This window comes from Amblyraja radiata, chromosome 8, assembly GCF_010909765.2.
Source record: "Amblyraja radiata isolate CabotCenter1 chromosome 8, sAmbRad1.1.pri, whole genome shotgun sequence".
In the NCBI taxonomy this organism is placed as follows: domain Eukaryota; kingdom Metazoa; phylum Chordata; class Chondrichthyes; order Rajiformes; family Rajidae; genus Amblyraja; species Amblyraja radiata.
Window position 1 is genome coordinate 13052934 of NC_045963.1, and position 24104 is coordinate 13077037.

The following is a 24104-nucleotide window of genomic DNA, read 5'->3' on the forward strand; positions in this document are numbered from 1 at the left end:
GGAGGCCTGCAATGAATGGTTCGCCACAGTTTGGATGTGAATGTAGTTGGCACGGGTAGTAAGTCTGTGATGACTTGAAAATTGGTGGTATAGAGGACAGTTATCTACAATTACAGCAGGATCAGCTGATCCAATAGGGTCAATACTACAAGGGCCATCACGTCACAACTGTGCAAGATGCTGGTAAGGCCACATTAGGAGCACTTGCTGCAGTTCTAGTCACCCTGCAATAGGAAGGATGTCATTAAACTGGAAAGGCTACAAAAAAGATTTATGAAGATGTTACTGGGTATGCAGTAATTTGAGTTAAAAGGAAATGCTGGACAGGCTGGGACTTTTTTCTTTAGAACATAAGAGGCAGAGGGATGAACTTATAGATATAAAATCATCAGGGACATGGATACAGTAAATAGCTACCATCTTTCCTCCATGACAGTGGAGTCTAAAACAGAGAACATATAATTAAGGTAAGAGGGCGAGGATTTAAAAGGGACCTGAACGGCTGGAACAAGCTGCCAGAGGCAATGGAAGAGGCGGGTACAATTACAACATTTAAAAGACACTTGAATAGGTACATGGATAGGATAGGATTTGAGGGATATGGGCCAAGTGTCAGCAACTTGATTGGCATGGACAAGTTGGGTTGAAGGGATTGGCATTAATGGCATTGCTAGCATGCCATTAATGCCATGTTAGCATTTAGACTCATAAAAAATCTTTCCCTCAAACCATGTTTTCTCTTAGCCAAGGGATGTTCAAACCATGTTCTCCACAAGTCATTCATCTCAAGCAATGGGGAAAATAAATCAGAATGCTTAAAAAAAAAAAAAAAGATTTGTACCAATGTTCTGATTTTGATTTATGACTGATTGCTCACATTATTCCTAATGCGGCCTTATCGGCGCCTTATAGAGCCTCAGCATTACCAGCGCCTTATAGAGCGCCTCAGCATTACATCCCTGTTTTTGTATACAAGCCCTCTTGAAATAAATGCTAGCATTGAGTTTACTTTCTTTACTGCCGATTCGATTTGCAGATTAACTTTTTAGGAATTCTGCACCAGCACTCCTAAGTCGCTGTGCACCTCCAATTTCAGGATTCTCTCCCCATTTGGAAAATACTATACCTTTATTCTTACTACCAAATGCATGACTCCACACTTTGCTACACTCTATTCCATCTGCCACTTCTCTGCACACTCTCCCAACCTGTCCAAGTCCTTCTGCAGAGTCCCTGCTTTCTCTACACTACCTGCCCTTCCATCTATTTTCGTATAATCTGCAAACTTGGCCACAAAGCCTTCAACCCCCTCATCCAAATCATTAATATACAAAGTAAAGCATAGCAGCCTAAGCACCGACCCCTGCGAAGTCTTTGCTTTTCAAGCTGGACTGCACATTGTCAGAAAATTATGACAATCGACAAGCCTGGAGCCACCATACACTTCTTTCCAAGAAAATGGTGCAAGCAAAGTTGTCACATCCTCTCCCTTTGATTTTATGTATTCTCACCATGATCCAGATAGAAGTATGGTCTTTGTCACATGACAGCTGCTTGAAGCTCCTAATGAACAAAGATATGCCAACTGCAGACAGACCATCATGTGAAGGAATATTTTGCGTCATCTCGTCTCTTTCAGCAGGTTAGTGATCTACCATGCCACGGGTAATGAACAAAATGTGGAAAATGTCACGAGGACTGCACATGGACTCTTGATTGTGGTAGGTTTCAGAAGAGTTCTTTTTAACTATCAGGATATTGCCTCCTGTTTTACTCAATTGGAGAGTGAGCTCAATGTTCATCAAGAATATCCCCTCAGACCAATTGTAGCCCTCCTGCTCCCATGGGTCTCCTGGACATGCTTCCTGTGCCTCAACCCTCTAGTCTCCTGACTGCTCTTCCTTGGGAACTGATTGTTGTATTATCTTTGCCAGGTTATGCAGCACACACTGCAGTGATGCCTTCACACCTATGAACCTGTGCTGTGTCATACCCTGGATTAATGATGACTGTGAAATTTCATGGCATTCTCCACTACTGTCATGATGCTGTTAATGTATTGATACTCAGTAGGGGTATTTGGAGTACATAGAGTGATTAGAAGCCATGAAAATAGAGTGCAGCCTTACCTTTCCAGAACATTCACTCAAGTGAGTACAGACTCCCTAAGAGTAAAGGAGCCTTAGAGCTGCCTGGAAACATGGAATTAACTATTAGAAAATCACTAGGATAGGATGCACTTAAATTGGATGGGCCAATATCTGGGTAAGGTAGTTTGCTTGTGCTACTCGGGATGATTTACACTAGCATGGCAGGGGGTGGGATGATAGAGGAGAGGTTAGGCCAATTAAATCTGATAGGAAGGTCAGGCAGGGCCAGGTTAATGAGCATGGTGGGACTGATGGGCTGAAGTGTGTTAATTTCAATGTGAGGAGTTTTATGGATAAGGCAGATGAACTTAAAGCCTGGAATTATGATGGTGTGGTCATTACTAGGACTTGGTTGCAATAGGGGCAACTCACATGGCACCTCAATGTTTCAGTCTTTCAATGTTTCAGCTGTGACAGAGAGGGATGTAAAGGGTTTGTGTATGTGTGTGTGTGTGTGTGTGTGTGTGTGTGTGTGTGTGTATGGGGGAGGGGGGAAAGAGTTGTATTACTGATCAAAATGTCACAGCTACAATCAGAGAAAACATACTGGAAGACTCATCCACTTAGGCTTCCAATACTCAGTGGGAGATAGCGGAGTAGAAATGTAGGCAGATTATGGAAATTTGTGAATGCAATAGGTTGACGTTGTGTGTGACTTAAATTTTCTCAATAATGACTGTTACTTCTTTAATACAGGAGACTTACATGTGGCAGAATTTGTAGGATCCATCCAAAGTCAGATGATTGGGGTTTCAGCAGGAGTTCATTTTGGGAATAGTGGTCACAAATAAAACATTTAAATAGCTATGGATAATGGTAAGTTTGGACCTCAAGGGAAAGTGCTAAATTGGGAGAAGGCAAATAAAAACATTATTTGGCAGAAGCTGGGAAGAGTAGAGTGGGATTTGCTTTTACTGGGCCAGTCATAATCTGACATGTGGGTCGTTTAAAGACCAGATGATGAGAATTCTAGACCGGCATGTTCAAGGATGGCTAGGTTCAGGAACCTTGGACAATGGGAGCTCAATGAGACAATGAAAATTTAGTCAAAAAGAGAAAAGAAGCATATAGAATGTAAGGTTTAGAAAGCTAAAATCAGAGAAGGCCCTTAAAGAATATAAAGCAGGAAAGATCTCAAACAGGGATTCAGGAGGGCCAAAAGGTGCTGTGAAATGTCCTTGGCAAGTAAGATTAAGAAAAATTCATAGCAATTAAAAAAAAACAATAGAGTTACGAGTTAGGGGATACGACCACTCATGTTCAAAGGAGGAAATCAATGGCTGGAGCCAGAGGAAGTGGGTGAGGTTTGAAATGAATGAATGAATGAAATTAGTACCTTGCATTGGCATTTACCAAGGAGAAGGTCCTAGATGATAGACACAGAATGCTGGAGAAACTCAGCGGGACAGGCAGCATCTCTGGATAGAAGGAATGGATGACGTTTCAGGTCGAGACTCTTCTTCAGACTGAAGCCTGTCCCGCTGGTTATTCCAGCATTTTGTGTCTATCTTCGGTGTAAACCAGCATCTGCAGTTCCTTCCTACACAGGTCCTAGATGATAGAGAGATCATCTGTGTGGGGAACACTAATATTCTATGGCAGTTTGATATCAAGATAAAGATGGTGTTGGGTCTATTGAAGAACATCAAGGTGGATGAGTTCTCAAGGCCTGATGGTATCTATCCCAGGTTATTGAGAGCGGCAAGAGAGGAGATTGATGGGGCATTGACAAAGATCTTCGTATCCTCTCTGGCCATAGGCAAGGTCCTGGAAGACTGGAGAGTAACTAATGCTATTTTAGTTAAAAATGCGCAGTAAGGATAAGTCAGGAAATTATAGGTTGGTGATCTTGGCGTATAAAAATGCAAAGTGCTCATTTCGTACCTCACCTACATTCTCTGACAAGCATAAATTACTTTTTATCCTCGAGTGATGCTACTTTCTCCCTGGTTACCCACATGTTCTTAATGTACATATAAAACGCCTTGGAATTTTCTTTAATTCGACTTGCCATGATATTTCATGGCCCCTTTTAGGCTTCTAATTGCCCTGTTTGTTATTTTCAGTTTGCTTTATATTATTCAAAGGCCCTATCTGATTTCAATTTCTTAAACCTTAAAGCTTTCTTTCTTTATGACCAAGTTTAGAACCTCTCCGATCACCTCTGGAGCCTACCAGGGAGAAGGCAATTCTGGATTTAGTTTCGTGTAATGAACTGGATTTGATAAAGGAACTCGAGGTAAGGGAGCCATTAGGGGGTAGTGACATAATATGATAAGTTTTAATCTGCATTTGAGAGTGAGAAGGGAAAATCAAAAGTGACAGCATTACAATTGAACAAAGGGGACTATGGAGCTGGCCAAAGGTGACTGGAAAGATCCCCCAGCAGGGATGACAGTGGAACAACAATGGCAAGTATTTCTGGAAATAATGCAGAAGGTGCAGGATCAGTTCATTCCCAAGAGGAAGAAAGATTCCAAGGGGAGTAAGGGGCGACCATGGCTGACAAGGGAAATCAGGGTCAGTATAAAAATAAAAGAGAAGTATAACATCGCAAAGATGAGCGGGAAGCCAGAGGATTGGGAAACTTTTAAGGTGCAACAGAAGATAACTAAAAAGGCAATACAGGGAGAAAATATGAGGTACGAAGGTAAGCTAGCCAAGAATATAAAGGAGGATAGTAAAAGCTTCTTTAGGTATGTGAAGAGGAAAAATATTAGTTAAGACCACAGTTGGATCCTTGAAGACTGAAACGCATTAATTTATTATGGGGAACAAGGAAATGGCAGACGAGTTGAACAAGTACTTTGGATCCGGCTTCACGAAGGAAGACACACACAATCTCCCTGATGTACTTGTGGCCAGAGTGTCTAGGGTGACAGAGAAACTGAAGAAAATTCACATTACGCAGGAAATGGTGTTGAGTAGACTGAGGGGACTGAAGGCTGATAAATCCCCAGGGCCTGATGGTCTGCATTTGTTCTATGTATCTTTTCATATCTCTCGTTTCCTCCTCCCCTGACTCGCAGACAGAAGAAGGGTCTCAACACAAAATGTTATCTATTCTTGTTCTCCAGAGATGTTGCCTGACCCGCTAGGTTATTGCAGGTGTTTGTGTCTATCTTCAGTGTAAACCAGCATCTGCAGTCCCTTCATAGTCCAGGTATGATTATTGATGAATATTAAGAAAAATTATTCAAAGTTATCCAAATTCTCAGCAGTTATGCCCAATTCTCACGACTGCAGAAAAGCTCACAAAAATGCACAATAAAATTGAATTGTTGTAAAATGAAACATCCTTAATTAACAAGTCTAACTGAAAGCAAAAATTAACTAATTTAGGTCACCTGTAGAAAATTTGACATCTGATATATTTTCCTTCCTGTGGTGAAAAGCCACTATATCTTCCAACGTATCAGCATTGACTACATGAAAACTTCCATCATTTAGCCCAACTGCTATGACTTTTCCATCTGGTGAAAAAGTACAACATCTCCCACCTAAAGAGGAATGAGAAAAGAAGCAGATTAACATATTCAAATCAACAAAATGCAGCAATATCACTTGTATTGAGAATTTCTGTACGGCAGTTTTCTAAAATTCATTTTTTTATGGAATGATTTCATCTTCTACCATAGAAAAATTAGTTGAGTAATTTATTGATTTCTTCAAATTTGTGCTTCTCCTTGACATGATTTGAAGTATTACATGGCATCTTATAATGAAAATAGACACTTATTGAGTTTACACCATTTACTCCTTGGATGATGTAATGTAAAGGTTTAAACAAACTTTTCAGCTAAAATTGAGATGTCTGCTAACATTGAGCAAGCAGAGGAACAACTAGGTGAATATTTCAGAAAATAATTGAGCTCACTTGGATGAACTAGTAAACCATGAGACCTCAAATTTTACAACCTCAAGGACATATAGTAAAAAGATAAATATTTCTTCCCAGCGACATCTGGGATTAGCTCAATCCTGACATAAAAAATAACCTCATCGCTAAGGTGGATACCTAATTTTAAAAGCAAAGTTGAATGTTGTTCATAGAATAAGAAAGAAGCAAGGTCTTATTGAGTATATATAGTAAGTGCAGCACTGAGTGATCTCAGCAGACTTCATCTTGGAACGGGATCTGGAACGGTGTCAGGACCCCCAAGTTCTCCAGACCAGCCATTGCAAGGCATCCCAGATGGGTAGAAGCATGTGAGACATATTGTAATCTGCCACTGCTTGTGTCAGTGAAGATTCGACAAGCAGAAGGGCTTGAGATTTGCTGCTTTATTAATTCCTTTTTCCTGCAGTTTACTATAACAAACTTAGCTGTTTGTCATCTTGATATGTTCTTTCTCCAATCATTGATCCGAATCCTTAAAAACCTATTTGTATCATTACTGTTGTCTGATTGATTGAGGCTAGATAATTTGGGATTGTATTCCTTAGAAGAATGGTGATGTTAACCAAATAAAGTCCAAAGGAAGTTTGACATGGGAGATGTTGAGATATTTCCATGAGTCGGAGAGATATGAACAAGGGGATATAGTTGCAAAATAGGGCCAGATATTTCTCGAAGGACAGAATACTCTATAATACTCTGTCACCATGGGTGGAGTAGGTTGGGTGATCCGATGTATTTAACGTGGAGATAGACAAATATTTGAAAGAACAAGGAATTAAGGGCAGATAAACACAAAATACTGGACCAAAACTGAACCCAATACTCCAAATGTGGCCTCACCAACACCTTGTACAACTGTAACACAACATCCCAACTTCTGTGTAGGATGGAACTGCAGATGCCAGTTTAAACAGAAGATAGACACAAAATGCTGGAATAACTCAGCGGGACTGGCAGCATCTCTGGATTGAAGGAATGGGTGACGTTTCGGGTTGAGACCCTTCTTCAGACTGATTTAAGGGATATGGGGTACTGGCGCAGGAGTAGAGATCAGCATAGATTAGCCTTGATCATATTGAATGGTGGGGCAGGCATCAGGGGCAGAGTGTCTAACACCTGCTCCTATTTTCTCGTATTCTAAAAAAACTCTTCCAAATATAGCACCTGCCTGTTTAATCATTTTTTACCTCAAAACACTAGGTCTTAATTCCAAACCTGAAATTGATTTATGTGCATTTCCAATTTTATCATTATTCTCACTGAAATGAACAGAAAAACATCAGGTGCAGATAACAGTTACTAAAGTTGGAACATTCTGTATTTTAACTGAAACACTGCATTAAGCAGAGATTGTTAATTCCATAACCTGGTCAGGATTTAAAGGGTGAGTTTGGTGCTCCAAAGCATGTTGACGATCAGCTAATAGTCCAAATGACAACAGTGCTGGTAACAGTCTAATAAGGAGGAACTGACAGCTGGCAAAGTCTCTCCCCTATGCTGGCTACAAACGATACAAGTAATTTTTAACAGTTATAAAATGTCTCTGATGTAAGGAGACATTTTGAGGTGCAGGAATGTTTATTTTGAGGTCAGAACCATCAATGCTATAACAATAAAGTAGCAAGGAAAATGGAGATATGGACCAGGCCATCCCAGAAAGGGGTTCCAGAAAGTTGTGGCAGATTTTCAATTGGAAAGGAAGTTGAAACATTCTAAATTAAAGTGCAAAAAAAAGGAGTACTGGAGAGACCTAGTCTTAAAAATGGTTTATGAGAGTGCTGTTGCTAAATGATTAAGAACAAGCAAGATTCAGTAAATTGCATGACAAATAGATCACAAATCTGTCATGGTAAGTATATGTAACACTAACAGAAAATACAGATCTACTATAGTCAATTTCTTATCATGTACATGGAGAGTATGATCCGTCTAATGTCAAAAAATGTCATTTTAAATACCATCTGAAGAAAAACAGAGCAAATGGGAAGTGGAGAATTAGAGTTGGTTGTTGTTTACAAACTATAATACAATTACTGTTAAGTGGCTATTAATTGTATTGCAGGTATACATTGGCAGTTTCTTTATTAGTTTAGAAATAGGGTTATTTTTCACCATTATAATGAAAAATGCAGGTAAAATTTTCCAGCAATCAGTGGCTTGGAAAGAAAAATCAGTCATTACCTAATTTTGCTTTACTGTGCAGTAATTATGTGCCAATGGTCAGACAACATTGCAAAAGGTCTAGCAAAATAACATTTTCCATGCACAGGTTTAATAATGTCCTTAATAATAAATTGTGTAGAACATGGCCTTTTCTACTCAATCATTCTTACAAGAGTGAAAATACTTAAATATATGAATGAATGAATGAATGAATAAGTTTATTGGCCAAGTATGCTTCGACAATATATTCAACAATCCAGTTCATGTCTATTTTACAATATAAAATGTTCATATGTCACATGATAGTTTTTGACAGAGTATGCTGAATTGAACAAACATTTACCTTTTTTAAGTTTACGTACAGCTAACATACGATGATTGAAGGAGAGTTCCCAAATTCGTAATGTTTTGTCATCACTAACAGTAGCACAGACAGGAAGAGTAGGGTGGGCTGCCAGTCCCCAAACCTCTCCTTCCATATGACCCTGGAAGAAAAATAATATTCTTCAAATGTGCAACATTTATAGTTATACATTGAATAGGGAAGTAGAAATAAATGAGGAATTAAAAATTACTATCAATTCAAAAAGCTCAATGCCTTTAGAATTTTTGCAATCAATTGATGCCAAATAGTTACACAATATAGTTACAGTGACATTAAACAGAAAACGTGAGAAACATTCTGCAGGTCAGGCAATATCTGTGGAAAACAATATCGGTGGAAAGAGAAAAAGTGTTGAAAAGTTGCAGGTCCGAGTCTCTTGGTCGGAACTAGGAAAGAATGGAAAAATACGTTTGTTTTAAGTTGCAGAGATGGTGAAAGGAGGAATAGGCAGAACAAAGGGAATATTTCTGATAGGGTAGGACAAAACGTGTGAATGTGGCAATTAAAAGCAGATTATGCTTTTTTGTCTATTTTACAGTATGTCTTGCTCTTACATACCCAGGAAGCCAGGCTTTACCAAAGGAAAGGAAAAAAAGGAGCCAAACTCACAGAGACTCAAAATGCTCGAGTAACTCAATGGGACAGGCAGCATCTCTGGATAAAAGGAATGGATGATGTTTTGGGTCGAGACCTTCTTCAAATTGAGAGTCAGGGGAGAGGGAGACACAGAAATAAGGAAGTGTAAAGTTTGACAAGGAGACATCAAAGGGGATGAAGCTCAAGGAAAACGTAGAATAGATCATTGTTAGCTAGGAGAAGATGACAATGGGGGAGATATTGAACAATTTATTTTCTTCGGTATTCACCAAGGAGAAGGATGTTGAATTATGTGAGGTAAGGGAAACAAGTATAGTAGCTATGGAAACTATGAGATTCAAAGAAGAGGACGTACTGACACTTTTGAAAAATATAAAAGTGGATAAGTCTCCAAGTCTTGACAGGATATTCCCTAGGACATTGAGGGAAGTTAGTGTAGAAATAGCAGGGGCTATGACAGAAATATTTCAAATGTCATTAGAAACGGGAATAGTGCTGGAGGATTGGCGTACTGCGCATGTTGTTCCATTGTTTAAAAAGGGTTCTAAGAGTAAACCTAGCAATTATAGACCTGTTAGTTTGACGTCAGTGGTGGGTAAATTAATGGAAAGGATACTTAGAGATAATATATATAAGCATCTGGATAAACAGGGTCTGATTAGGAACAGTCAACATGGATTTGTGCCTGGAAGGTCATGTTTGACTAATCTTCTTGAATTTTTTGAAGAAGTTACTAGGGAAATCGATGAGGGTAAAGCAGTGGATGTTGTCTATCTGGATTTCAGTAAGGCCTTTGACAAGGTTCCTCATGGAAGGTTGGTTAAGAAGGTTCAATTGATGGGTATTAATGATGGAGTAGCAAGATGGATTCAACATTGGCTGAATGGGAGATGCCAGAGAGTAATGGTGGATGGCTGTTTGTCAGGTTGGAGGCCGGTGACTAGTGGGGTGCCTCAGGGGTCTGTGTTGGGTCCACTGTTGTTTGTCATGTACATCAATGATCTGGATGATGGTGTGGTAAATTGGATTAGTAAGTATGCAGATGATACTAAGATAGGTGGTGTTGTGGATAATGAAGTTGATTTTCAAAGTCTACAGAGAGATTTAGGCCATTTGGAAGAGTGGGCTGAAAGATGGCAGATGGAGTTTAATGCTGATAAGTGTGAGGTGCTACATCTTGGCAGGACAAATCAAAATAGGACGTACATGGTAAATGGTAGCGAATTGAGGAATGCAGTTGAACAGAGGGATCTAGGAATAACTGTGCATAGTTCCCTGAAGGTGGAATCTCATGTAGATAGGATGGTAAAGAAAGCTTTTGGTGTGCTGGCCTTTATAAATCAGAGCATTGAGTATAGAAGTTGGGATGGAATGTTCTAATTGTACAAGGCATTTGTGATGCCAATTCTGGAGTATGGTTTTCAATTTTGGTCACCTAATTATAGGAAGGATGTCAACAAAATAGAGAGAGTACAGAGGAGATTTACTAGAATGTTGCCTGGGTTTCAGCAACTAAGTTACAGAGAAAGGTTGAACAAGTTAGGTCTTTATTCTTTGGAGCCAAGAAGGTTAAGGGGGGACTTGATAGAGGTCTTTAAAATGATAAGAGGGATAGACAGAGTAGACATGGATAAGCTTTTCCCATTGAGAGTAGAGAAGATTCAAACAAGAGGACATGACTTGAGAATTAAGGGACAGAAGTTTAGGGGTAACATGAGGGGTTTAGGGGTAACATGAGGGGTTTAGGGGTAACATGAGGGGGAACTTCTTTACTCAGAGAGTGGTAGCTGTGTAGAGTTGCTGCCTTACAGTGCCAAAGACCAGGGTTCGATCATGACTACGGGTGATTGTCTGGACAAAGTTTGAACGTTTGCCCCGTGATCTGCGTGGGTTTTCACCAGGATCCCCGGTTTCCTCCCACACTCCAAAGATGTACAGTACGTTGATTGGCTTGGTATACTTGTAATTGGCCCTAATGTGTGTAGGATAGCATTTGTAGGAGCCATTTAAGCTTAAGTTAGTATATTATAACTATGTTTAATATTTCTCGTTTTTATCTGTCTGTACGCTGGAAGGTGGGATTTGATACGTAGAGGGGTGTGTCTACATCGGAGAAGACTAGCACAGACTCATAGATTGGGAGTTCAGTTTAGTCTCGGGGGATGGTGAGAAAACAGTATTTTACCACACGGTAACAACCGCACGGTCATGACTATTGTATGAAGAAGAAACAGTTAATAAGAACAAAAAGTTATGAATTATTTATTTGTTTTGTACGTAGAGGGTTGTGTCTACATCGGGGTCACAGTTGTAATGAAAGACCAAATAATCAAGAAACAGCATTTGGAAGATTCATTTTTGCTATCTTTAGAGTGCGGTGAGTGCGTAAACTATATCTCCACCACATCCCCGAGGAGTAATGGCTATCGAAGTTGGACTTTGAGAACGTATAAAAACTGCCATTATAGCATTAGTATGCCAGGATCGCTGTCGGCGTGGACTCAGTGGGCCGATGGGCCAGTTTGTTGTATACATTAACGATTTGAATGACAATGTGGTAACATTGTTTTTTACATTTACTGATGCCACCAAAAATGGTGGTACAGTTGAGTGTGGAAAGTTATCTAAGTTTTAAAAAGATCTAGATCAGTTAGGAAGGTAGGCTAAGTAATTTAATTTTGACATGTGTGAGGTGTTGCAATTTGTTATGTCAAACCAGAGGAGGATTTACACAGTAGAGCGCTGTAGAGTGTAGTAGAACAGGGAGAATCTCGGGGAGGAGGCGCAGAGTTCAAAAGCAGCAAGTTAGGTGGACAGCGTGGTGAAGAAGACATTTGGCACACAAATGCATTGAGTGGATATAGTGTCGAACCAAACATTAAATACCAATTTTTTTGTGGAAATTGCTTAACTCCTACTGAGAAATTGACCTAAAATGTACTGAAAAATTGTGTCAGACCAATGGCATTAGTATAGCATACTCTTTAAAGAAATAAATACCTGAACTAACAGAGTCATGGCTCCGCTTTTATCTATTTCAAGTATTTCACCATTCTTGGTTCCAACAAGTATATGCCCATGACCCAATGTAATGGCACGCAATGAAGGATTGTCTTCTAAAAGTAAACCTGTAGAAATAGCATATAATCACAAATTTTAGCAAAAATAGTACTAATTTGCCTAGATCCTCTGTATCTCATTCCATTCTGCCCCTGGTTCTTCGCTCATTTCCCATTTAATTTATAATTTCTTTCCGCAAAGGTTTTTTTCCAGTATTATCTCAATTGTTTCTATTCCTATAGTTCTAGTTTGAGTCATCTATTTTATGATATTGAATAAGATCACAAAATGGTCAAGATCAGAGAACTATTCTTCATCTGCTTTACATCTACAATCACAACTATTGCAATAAAACATGGAATATAACCAAACTAAATATTCACAGCTCTCACAGTTGGAGAGTTACAAAGATTTCAATGAAGGTACATCTTGTTATTCTAAACATCAGTGACTAACAGCAGTCTTGCAGACTCCCCATTTGTCAACCGCTCATGTTGTTTCCCCTCATCATGTCTTATTGCCATCCATGCCATCTCGCACCATGTGACAACTCTATAACAACAATTATATCAAACCCAATTTTCTCTATTAATGCCACTTGTTTATCTAACTTGTTACACATTCAGATATGATCTTTACTTTTAACATTTTAATATATTTGCTTGATTTTGTGGAGACACGAGAGACTGATGCAGGCCTATGACCCAAAACGTCGACAACTCCATTTCCCCCAACAGATGCCGTTCAATCTGTGGAATTTCTTCAGCAGTTTTTAAGGGCAATTACGGACAGAAAACGCTAGCCTTGCCAATTATGCCAACAGCTTACAAACATATTTAAAAATCTGGAGACCCTTTCTGAACATACAGTAACACCTTCAAATGTATGTAGCAAGTGGAAATGCCACTTTGTGACAGTTAATATATGTTCAGTTTTGATTAATCTGTTGGAGATGCACCCCTTATTTTACACCCACTTTGCTGAGTTTCCAGGGTGGCTTGGTGTTGTCAATAGCCACAACATTGGAGATTCCCATTTATTTATTTATTTTTTGGTTAGTTAGTTAGTTTATTGCACCATGTTCTGGTGGGGGAAACTTCTTACAGTATCGCTTTCTGCTTTGAGGAGATACTTTTTCAGTGTCTCTGCCTCTGAACTGCAACAACTAGGAGCTTGTCTCTTTGTTGTCTACACCAGTGGAGCTCCAACCTCCCCGACTGGCTGGCTTTGCCAAGGTTACATCAGAAATCCCCAAGGAACTTGAGGAGGAAATATTGTGGCACTGAATTCACACATTATGAAGTCCCTGGAGAGGTTGGTGCTCACTCACCTGTGACCCCTGGTTAAACCCTACCTGGACCCCCTGCAGTTCGCGTACCAAACAAAAATGGGGTTTGTGGACGCCATCATCCACCTGCTCCATCGTTCCTATGATCACCTGGATAAGCCTGGAAGCTTTTTTTTACTTCTCCAGTGCTTTTAACATCATGCGGCCTGCACAGCTAGGGGGCAATGTTTTCACATGACTTTGCAATTGTGGGCTGCATCAGTGAGGGGAGAGAAGCTGAATGCAGAGGTTGGCATGGGCTGAATCACCTGCAGCTCAACGCCGCCAAGACTAAGGAGTTAGTGGTGGACTTTAGGAGGAGAAGAACACCCCTGTCCCCTGTCTCCATCAACGGTGTGGATGTGCAGTTTACCAGGGAGTACAAATACCTTGTAATGTACCTGGACAGTAAACTGGACTGGTCCAGGAACGCCAAGGCCCTGTACAAGAAGGGACAGAGCAGGCTGTACTTTTTGAGAAGGCTCTGCTCCTTCAATGTCAGAAGATGTTGCAGACGTTCTACCAATGGGTGGTAGCGAGTGCCATCCTCTTCACTGTTGTGTGTTGGGGCAGCAAGGCAAAGGCCGCGGACGCCAATAGGATCAACAAACTCATCAGGAAGGCTGGCTCCATCCAGGGGAGGGAGTTGGAGTCATGGGAGATGGTCTTGGAGGGGATGATGCTCCTCAAATTGCACAGCATCGTGGACAATACAGCTCACTCCCTCCATGACACACTGGTCAACCTGAGAAGTAACTTCAGCAACAGACTGTTTCAACCAAGATGCAGTACAGAACGCTACAGGAGATCCTTCTTTCCTGTGGCTATCAAACTGTACAACTCCTCCCCCTTCTGTCATGGGGTAGACTGACTGACTTCCTTCCCCCCCCCCCCCCCCCCCCCCCCCAAATCTTTGCACATCCCCACTCCTTTCCATTCGTCACATTATGTTTCATGTATTTTATGACTGTTGGCAGATCAATTTCCCTCCTGGAATAAATAAAGTTCTATCGTATCATAGCTCTTGTTTTCAAGTAGCCAGCTACTAGTTTGGTGTGGTGATGGAATAATTAAAGGCATACCATATTAGCTGAGAATAAATCAATCACAGTTGCCTCATGGTACTTAGGGAAACCAAGCAGCTTAACTGGATATGAGATGATTTGACGAGAATCCCTTCCCTCTATTGTTGTTGGGAGTCTTCAAGAGAACATGGGTGCAATTTGTAGCTCCCTGCACCATGGAGAAACTTTCTCATCATCTCTCATTAAGATTGCCTCTCTGAGGAAGGTATAACTCACATCTCTTTGAATATAGATCCTTAGACAGATTGATGGATTGCAAGGTGTGTTATCTACACGCGTATCATCACATAGAACCAGGCAAAGTAATTTAAGGCCAATACAAATTTACTTCAACAGGCACTGCAGTTTGCTCTGTCTCTGTAGTTGTGGCTGGGCCTTTTGCACATGACGGACTTTCTGCCCACCTGAATGTAATTTATCCTCCTGAGGTACTACTACTTAATGAGACAACTTTGTAAGATGCATGGATAAGAACTCAAAATAGAACCATGATAGGCCATTCAGCTCCTCATGCCTGCTCCGTTATTCAATACGATCTTGACTGATCTGTTTGCATCAAAGCCGCTATCAAATACTAATGTTATTTCCTCCATTTCCTTCATCTATTGATTGCAGACCAATGGAAATACAGAGAGATGCCTGCTACTAACCTTGACTGGACTTGACCATGCCTCAATTTCAGAAATAGGTTTACTTCTATGGAAGAAACATAACCAATTATATTTAAGATGTTCCTGAATAAGAACCCTGACAATAGCCAAAAATTCTGTAACAGTGATCTACGACTGTTACAGAACAGCCTGGGGATGAAAGCGTGTCCCAATGCAATGGCACAAAAAAAAATACCATGTTTAAAATTATGCAGGTGCCCCATTACCTTCCATTGACTGCAAAAAAAGTACAACTATCTGATATTTGATTGCTGACTTTATCTCACTAGTCACAGTATTTTGTGATAAAACAATACAAGATGTTTGGCAGGTAACAGTGTTCCCACCAGCATATCTGTTTACTTAAAGTGCTTTAGAGACCTGACAAATCTATGTTCTGCTCATCCAGCTTAACATGCATCTATGTCTCTCCCTAAAGGTCTAAGAATGTCAGGATTTAGATTTGCTCTCCCCATAACAGAAATAAATTAACTTCAATATGTATATATTAGAAAAGCGCACTTAGTTATGATGTTAAGTCATACCTTTCGAGCTGGATGATAGGGCTGCTCTCTTGATAGCATATGTCTTTAAACACCTTTCAAACATATCATCCCAGAGTTCAACAATACCATCTTTGCCACCCGTTACAAATCCCTATCAAAAAAAGTTATCATGATTAAGAGCAATAACAATAAATGTTCACATTGTACGAATTATTTCAAGTGATTCATTACTTATAGAAAATAATTCTTTATTGTTTCTCATGTTTACTTGACATTGATAAATGTTAAGCAAAGAAAGATAAATGTTAAGCAAAGAAAAATATGTGGCAGGTATTAAATTAAATGCTTCTATTTATCAAAACAAATCTTTCTTAAGACACCTTCAGTCACAGTGAGTGTGGGTGCCAAACCAAATGAAACTAGTGAGATATTTGCCAGAAGACTTTCAACCAAAAGAAATCCCCAATCAAATCATATTATGTTTATAAAATGTACAGTCACACTTTGCAGTCAAACTGATAAGACAAAACACACTAACAAACCAAATAAGCTAACTGGCGACTGAACAAAGGCCTTTAAATATTAATAGAAATTGTACATTCAAAGCCATGATTTCTGAAATTAATTAACAAAATGGATATCAAAAGCTGCTTCATAAACATGTGCAACCTGAGGCCTACGGCATGATAAATTAGTATTTGCGAACCCTGTAATAGCACAAACTGTAAAGCAGTAGTCTCAATTTGAAATGTGGCAATTAGCAAATTCTTCACATGAAACTGTCAAGCTCTCAATCCGGCATTCAATACCTTCGCATCATTTGTTGGAGGTAAAACAGATAACTCTAAGTGGAAATTCAATCCACCTCACAATCATATCCTTTTAATTTGGTCTCAGTCATTTCAACAACCTGTTTTTAAGATTAATTTAATGACATCGGAAAGAAATTCTGAAGTCTTCAGTGGAAGGTGACAAAAGGAAAATAATTGCCTCATAAGTAACACTGGTTTATGACAGTATCCTCATAATTTTATTTCCTAATTTTATATTAGTTGAATTAGTCATATCTACAGAATCATCATTTGAATGCCTTATATGAAAATGAAAAACAAAAGCAACTCAATTAATCATCTGTATAGTATAGACAAATAAGCATTTTGGAATAGGTCTTTCTTCACTTCAAGTTTGTATATTAAAATAAAGATTGTCCAAATAATAATATTTAGATTCATTTGCTTAAAGTTGCTTGGCAATTAATCTCAGGTCAGCTAGTTTATATTAGCAATTATTTGTTACTTGACAGATTGCGATAAACTAGTTTAAGCAATATCATACATTAGAAGATGATCTCTCAGTAATGATCGTACCAAATTCAGAGGTCCTTTTCAACAAAGTTTATAGAAGTTGCAATGTTTACTGAATATTTAAATAAATTAGTTCATATTCATAGTATTCCCTAAATGATACATAAATTTACAGCTTTGAAATATGTTTAGTGACAAAAATATTGATTAAAACTGTATTTAATTGAAGAATGCAACATTGTGTAATCAGGTTTTCAATTAACAATTCCACCTAGTCACCAAATTTTACTTTAGTTTTTGGTGAAAACCGAAAAAGGTGAATTTCCCGTCCATGTCCATTATTCCTTTCCAGTGATATCAGTGAAAGCTGATTCACGGGCTTTTTTCCCCCACTCTTGCTAAAACTAAGAATGAAAGTGTCTCCCCATTGTAGATTATATTTCACTCTCAAAAAAAATACCAGAATTGATCATAACACATAAATCAGGGCACCTTATCCAAGGCATGTAAAGCAAATATAGGCCCATCGTGGGCTTTGACGGTCTTGAGTAGAAGGTTATTTTTCCAGATGTAAACATCTCCACTTGCAGCTCCAGAGAAAATCATGTCTTCCATTCGACCATATGCCACACACATCATTGTCTCCAATTTCCCCATGTTACCAAATATTCCCCGTTTAGAAGTAAGGCCACCACCTAAAATATGAGATCATTGTTTGTTAAATTATAATAAACTTTATAAAAGTTTCAAAGAAATGTTTTGCCATGAAATACTAGTGCCATTCTGCCAAATGTATATATAATACTATTCAGTAAAATTATGGTCTAAACTGACTAACCGTTACAGTGTTAACAAACTGTTAAGATCAAATTCTGATTAAATATTAATTGGTGTGTACACTACCTAGCTTAGAATTGCCAGAATAATTACTAATGTGAAGGAAAGGCAGTTAACATATCTAGTTCAAAATCTAAGGTACACAAAATTGCTGGGGAAACTCAGCGGGTGCAGCAGCATCTATGGAGCGAAGGAAATAGGCGACGTTTCGGGCCGAAACCCTTCTTCAGTCGGCCCGAAACGTCGCCTATTTCCTTCGCTCCATAGATGCTGCTGCACCCGCTGAGTTTCCCCAGCAATTTTGTGTACCTTCGATATTCCAGCATCTGCAGTTCCCTTTTGAACACTAGTTCAAAATCTAGTTGACCACCAGGTGGTGCCTCGCCAAGTCTGTCTGTCCTTACATTGATGACTGCATTGGTGTTACCTCATGCACCTATGCAGAGCTCACTGACTTCATCCATTTCACCACTAATTTCTATTCGGCACTCAAATTCACCTGGACCATTTTCGACATCTCCCTACCGTTTCTAGACATCACCATCTCCATCGCAGGTAACAGACTGCTGACTGACCTACTACAAAAACCCACTGACTCCCATGGCCCTCTGGACTACACTCCTTCCCACCCCGCTTCCTGTAAAGACTTTATCCCCTACTCCCAATTCCACCATCTACGCCGCATCTGCACCCAGGATGAGGTGTTCCAGACCAGGACATCGGAGATGTCCTCATTCTTTAGGGAACGAGGGTTCCCCTCTTCTATTATAGATGAGGCTCTCACCAGGGTCTCCTCTATATCCCGCAGTTCCCCTTGTCCTCACCTTCCACCTCGGACCAAGGACCCAGGCAGTCTTTCCAGGTGAGGCAGAGGTTCACCTGCACCTACTCCAACCTCATCTACTGCATCCATTGTTCCAGGTGTTATCATCTCTACATCGACAAGACCAAGCGCAGGTTTGGCGATCGATTCGCCCAACACCTCCGCTCAGTTCGCACTAATCAACCTGATCTCACGGTGACTCAGCACTTTAACTCCCCCTCCCATTCTGAATCTGACCTTTCTGACCTGGGCCTCCTCCTTTGCCAGAGTGAGGCCCAGCGCAAATTGGAAGAACAGCACCTCTTATTTCGCTTAGGTAGTTTACACCCCAGCGGTATGAACAATTTCAGATAGTTCTTGCTTTCTCCCTCCTTCCCATCCCCCATCCCCGCTCTCCTACAAGCCCACTGTCTCTGCCTCTTCCTTTCTTTTTCCCACCCCCCCCAACATCAGTCTGAAGAAGGGTCTTGACCCGAAACGTCGCCTATTCCTTCTCTCCATAGATGCGGCCTCACCTGCTGAGTTTCTCCAGCATTTTTGTCTACCTTCATCCTTTCCTTCTTTGTTGTTTTTTTAGTATGTGTTAAATGTATGTTTTAGTGTTCTTTAGATTGTTTTATGTGGGGGGTGGTTTGAGGAAACTTTTTTTAATCTCTTACCAAGACGGAGATGTGATTTTTTTCCGTATCATATCTCCGTCCCCACTGTGGCCTAACATCAAGCAGTTGGCGGCCTCTGCTGGAGACCGACTTCTGGAGCTCCAGCCGTGGGAGTCTACGGACCTAACATCGTAGAGCTCACGGTCCTTGGTTAGAGACTGACTTCGGGAGCTCCAAGTTGCAGGAGCTTCGATCACCCCGATGTGGGGGGTTCAATCGCCCGCTGCGGGAGCATCGATCACCCCGACTACGGATGGATCGACTGCCCCAATTGTGGGAGAATAAAGAGGAAGAAGATGGACTTTATTGCCTTCCATCATAGTGAGGAATGTGTGGAACCCGCTGTGGTGGATGTTTATGTTAACTTTTATGTAGTTGCGTGTCTTGTTGCTTTTTTTGAGTATGACTGTATGGTAATTTGAGTTTCACTGTACCTTAATTGGTACATGTGATAATAAACTGACCTTTTAAATAATATACATCTAGCATAGTAAATATTGCAACTTTCATTTGGTTTCAAAGGACAGAATATATCCAAGATGTTCTCAATCGTATATCTAAATTTAATACCAGGAGTATAATTTATGTATATTAAGCTGGAGCATTTAAAGTTAATACTCAGGCATTTCTGGTAAGCTAGATGCTGTACTTGAAGCTGAATCTTCCAAATGCAACCATAATATTAATTTAGTATTCTTGATTTCAATTATTACCTCAAGCTATATAACAATTCATTTAATGTAGAATTTTGTATTTTATTTCAAAAAGCTTGAATTAATCACTCTTTAATTAATCAAAGCTTCCATCCTGTGGATTAATATTGAAGTACATATTCTGTGAAGTACACACAGGAGCCAATTTGTAAATAGCATGGACCCACATACAGCTGAGATAAATAAATCATTATTTTGTTAAAGAATAAATATTCACAAATATACTGGTAAACCCTCCCCTTTTCTTTGAATGGTGTCATTGGATCTTTTATAACAATTATGGACTTAATTTCACATTTTATTCAAAAATAGAAACTCGGACAACCCACTGTTACTAAATTTCCACCTTCAGTATGTACACAAGTTCTGTAGCAGAGCTTCAAACCATATCTTTCTGACCCAGAGGTGTTGTTGTTGCCACTTTGCCAAACTGCTAATTATGTTTATTATTCAATGCTGAATACTTTAATAAGAATTTGTTATACAAATACTTTAAAACATCAACCATTCCATCCATCCAAACTTCTGTTGATGCTCTGACGTCCAGATGTACCAAAAAATGCAGTAGGGTCAACCTTACATTTATTTACTTTGCTGGTATAAAGATGGGAAATCGAGATGCAGATCATATTTGAGATTATTTGAGAAGTCCATTCCAACCCCATTTAGCCTTTCTGAACATGCAGGTAAAAGTCCCCCCTCACATTGTACGAATATATTAATTTACACGTGCACAGTCCAGTGACTAAATTCTTGCTTCAAATTTAGACAGTATAAAAAAGTGTGACCTACAAAAAAGTTTTGATTGGGTGGAAATATTATTCTCAAGCATTTTAACAGCATATGATGATTTTACACACTAATAAAGCACTTTAAATTACCATTTATTGTTTGACACTACAACTTTGATAGTAGCTACTTCGATAGTTAACAGCAGTTAACTATAAACTGATATAAATTTATAATGGAAATAATAATTGTGTAATATAGGCATACGTTTTAATCTTATTAAATTCTGCAATGTAATTGAATGTAGAGTGCCTACCTGCATGTTGCCAGAATTTTATATGTTTGATCCCAACAGTAACAAGCTTGTCGGCATGCTGAGGATTGCATTTCACAACAAATATCTTATCTTTATGTCCCCTAAAGATATGAAAGTTATTTTTAACAGAATTTTCAATACAAAACAGTCACTGAATCAAATCATTTTCAAAATGTTATTGTTACCAATGAGTTAAAGAAAATTAACTTGCTAACCTTGATGTTGCCAGTTTTTCTCCCTTTTTCCAGTCCCATATAATTATAGTATGGTTGTCATCCAAACCAATTGATACCAAACTTTTTCCATCAGCTGCAAAGCAAATGGAAATCAGTAACATGTTTTAAATATAAAATATAGTGATTTTGTTTTGTTTTACACCGATACAATGACATATTTTCACTAAAAACAATTTGCTAGAAATAGTGTTTCTTTTAAAACGTCACAATGAGCCCAAACAATGTATCATATGCCGTTCCATTAAACAAAATAGGACATAAGTTCTGAACAATAACTTTGATAAACCGTACCATACTATAAAATGATTTGTCTGTCTATGGATAAGCTGCTAATCCTGTTTTCTTTCTGCATTGTGGCAGCATTCCCTCAATTCCAGGCACATTTCCTGTGGCTCTAAGACCCCAAATAATTTACTGATGGAAGAAGTATTAATTTTATTTGGATCCTCCACTCTTCAATATTGAGAATATTTAAGTATTATTAGAATTTGCAACAGATATTTAATAGGTAACTTACATGAAAAATCAAGTGCACATACTCCTCGCTGGTGCTGTCCTTTCAGCAATGATAAACATTTAAGTGTCTGAGTATCCCAAACATGTATTGATGGATCCCGTCCAAGCTAACAAAAAAAAATTGCAAACGTTAACACTAACCATATTGATTATTGAATTATACAAATACCAACAAATTGGGATATTCAAAACGCATCAACAAATACAGAAAAGTTGAAAAATGACAAAAATTTGAAATCAAAATATTTGTATACTTAATTTTTATAGAGCAAACCATCGTCTTTAATCTTTGGGTCCTGAGAAATACTGTTGTGCAATCTGCCAAGCTGAGTTATACAAATACAGGCAGACTTTGCCAAGCTTTCTCCAGCCTTATTTTTTGATTGGTGCGTACCCATGACACAGCAAGATTGAATTTGCACTCATTTGGTGGGAGGTACTCACTGAAATACGATTTAAAAGCAGTACCTGGGCATTGCACTTAATGCACTGCAAGAAGGCATGCTATGTCCTGATTTACTTCGTGGTTACTATACTGAATGTCAAAAATGTACCTGAAAAAATATCTTAAAAACAACACATTCCGTTGCCGAATCAAAATACAACAAAACTGCTCAAAGCACACATACAGTTATTATAGTAGAACTACATACTTCACTGCTGACAACATTCCCCATTATCTCAACATTTATTAATTCAATCTGCTTAAACTAACATAGGACTACCAGCTGCAATAGTTGAATTACTCCATTCCAGTTGCAGACTAGTATTTTTTAAATACCTGCCCAGTGGCCACATAATCCTTGACTGGATGAATGATTAGACTGAGGATATCATCATCGTGTCCAAGATAGAATCGCTGCGAATGCTGTTGTCGGTTGTAAACAATGGCAACAGCAGCAACATGGTAGACCACTTCAGTGGCTTGGGTGTAGAAGAGATTATTTCGACAGTCATATCCTCTGTAGCTTAAAAACACAAAATAACAAATAACTTACAATTTGAAAGAGCTGAATAATCAAACTACATTTAAGAAAATATGACTCAAAATTTGTCCATAATAAACGCAATGATACCTTTGAAAATTTGGATCTATTTTTCATTGCAGTTTCCCCTTGAAATATTTATAAAAACAGAAAAATAGGTGCAAGAGTAGGCCATTCGGTCCTTCGAGCCAGCACTGCCATTCAATATGTTCATGGCTGATCATCTAAAGTCAGTACCCCGTTCATGCTTTTTCACCATAATTCCTTGTGTACGAACAAACTGCAGATGCTGGTTTAAATTGAAGATAGACACAAAATGGAAAGAAGGAATGGGTGCCGTTTCGGGTCGAGACCCTCCTACAGACTGAATTCCTTTAGCCCGAAGAGCTAAATCTAACTCTCTTGAAAACATCAAGTGAATTGACCTCCCCTGCCTTCTGTGGCAGAGAACTCCACAGATTCACAACTCTCTGGGTGAAGACGTTTTTCATCTCAGTCCGAAATGGCCTACCCCTTATTCTTAAACTGTGACCCCTGGTTCTGGACTCTCCCAATATCGGGAATTTTTTTCCTGCATCTAGCCCGTCCAATCCCTGAAGAATTTTATATCTCTATACTTATAAAACTCTGATCTTGGATGTGTGTATTTGCATGGTGTGCGATGTTCTTGTGCGTTTCACATCTCCTCGAAAGCACGACTCGCTAACGGTGAAATTGTTCCACATTCCGATAGAGATTTACGCCATGATGTCAAAAATCGCCTTATCTGAAAATTTCATGCATTATTTCTCGAGTTATTTATGAAAATGTTCACAAATGTCAAATAACTTAGAAAATAAACGAGATGGTCTCGCTGGTGACGTCACAATGGATCTGACTGCCTTTCTCTGCTCGCGCTGCAAGTGACGTCACCCCTGTTCTATCTTCTATACATCTTGGCTTCTTAATTTTTACATCTTTAAATTCGGCATAGCGTTTTTAAACTGCTGCTCAGGTTGTGCTGCGCGCTCCGCTGGGCTCCTTGAAGTTCTAGAACATGGCGGCGGTCGTTATCACCGCGCGGGTGAGGGTCCGGGACAGCGCGATGGGAAGGTGGCTGTGGCATCCATTACAATCTTTGGGAGAGGCCGTTTATGGAAACCTGCGATTCCTCCTTGGATC

At 39.3% G+C, this 24104-nt stretch overlaps 1 protein-coding gene across 7 annotated transcripts in view; it reads right to left on the bottom strand.

The window, feature by feature from the left end:
- Positions 1–24104, bottom strand: part of eml6 (EMAP like 6) — a 192328-nt gene that overhangs the window by 80303 nt on the left and 87921 nt on the right. For all 7 annotated transcript variants that reach the window (XM_033025217.1, XM_033025216.1, XM_033025214.1 and 4 more), the window contains exons 14-22: positions 22739–22925; positions 21959–22064; positions 21421–21514; positions 21206–21306; positions 17621–17823; positions 15864–15975; positions 12197–12324; positions 8558–8699; positions 5498–5650 (exon numbers count right to left, since the gene is read on the bottom strand). In XM_033025217.1, coding sequence (XP_032881108.1) covers positions 5498–5650; positions 8558–8699; positions 12197–12324; positions 15864–15975; positions 17621–17823; positions 21206–21306; positions 21421–21514; positions 21959–22064; positions 22739–22925 — 1226 coding nt within the window. The remainder of the gene's footprint in view (positions 1–5497; positions 5651–8557; positions 8700–12196; positions 12325–15863; positions 15976–17620; positions 17824–21205; positions 21307–21420; positions 21515–21958; positions 22065–22738; positions 22926–24104) is intronic.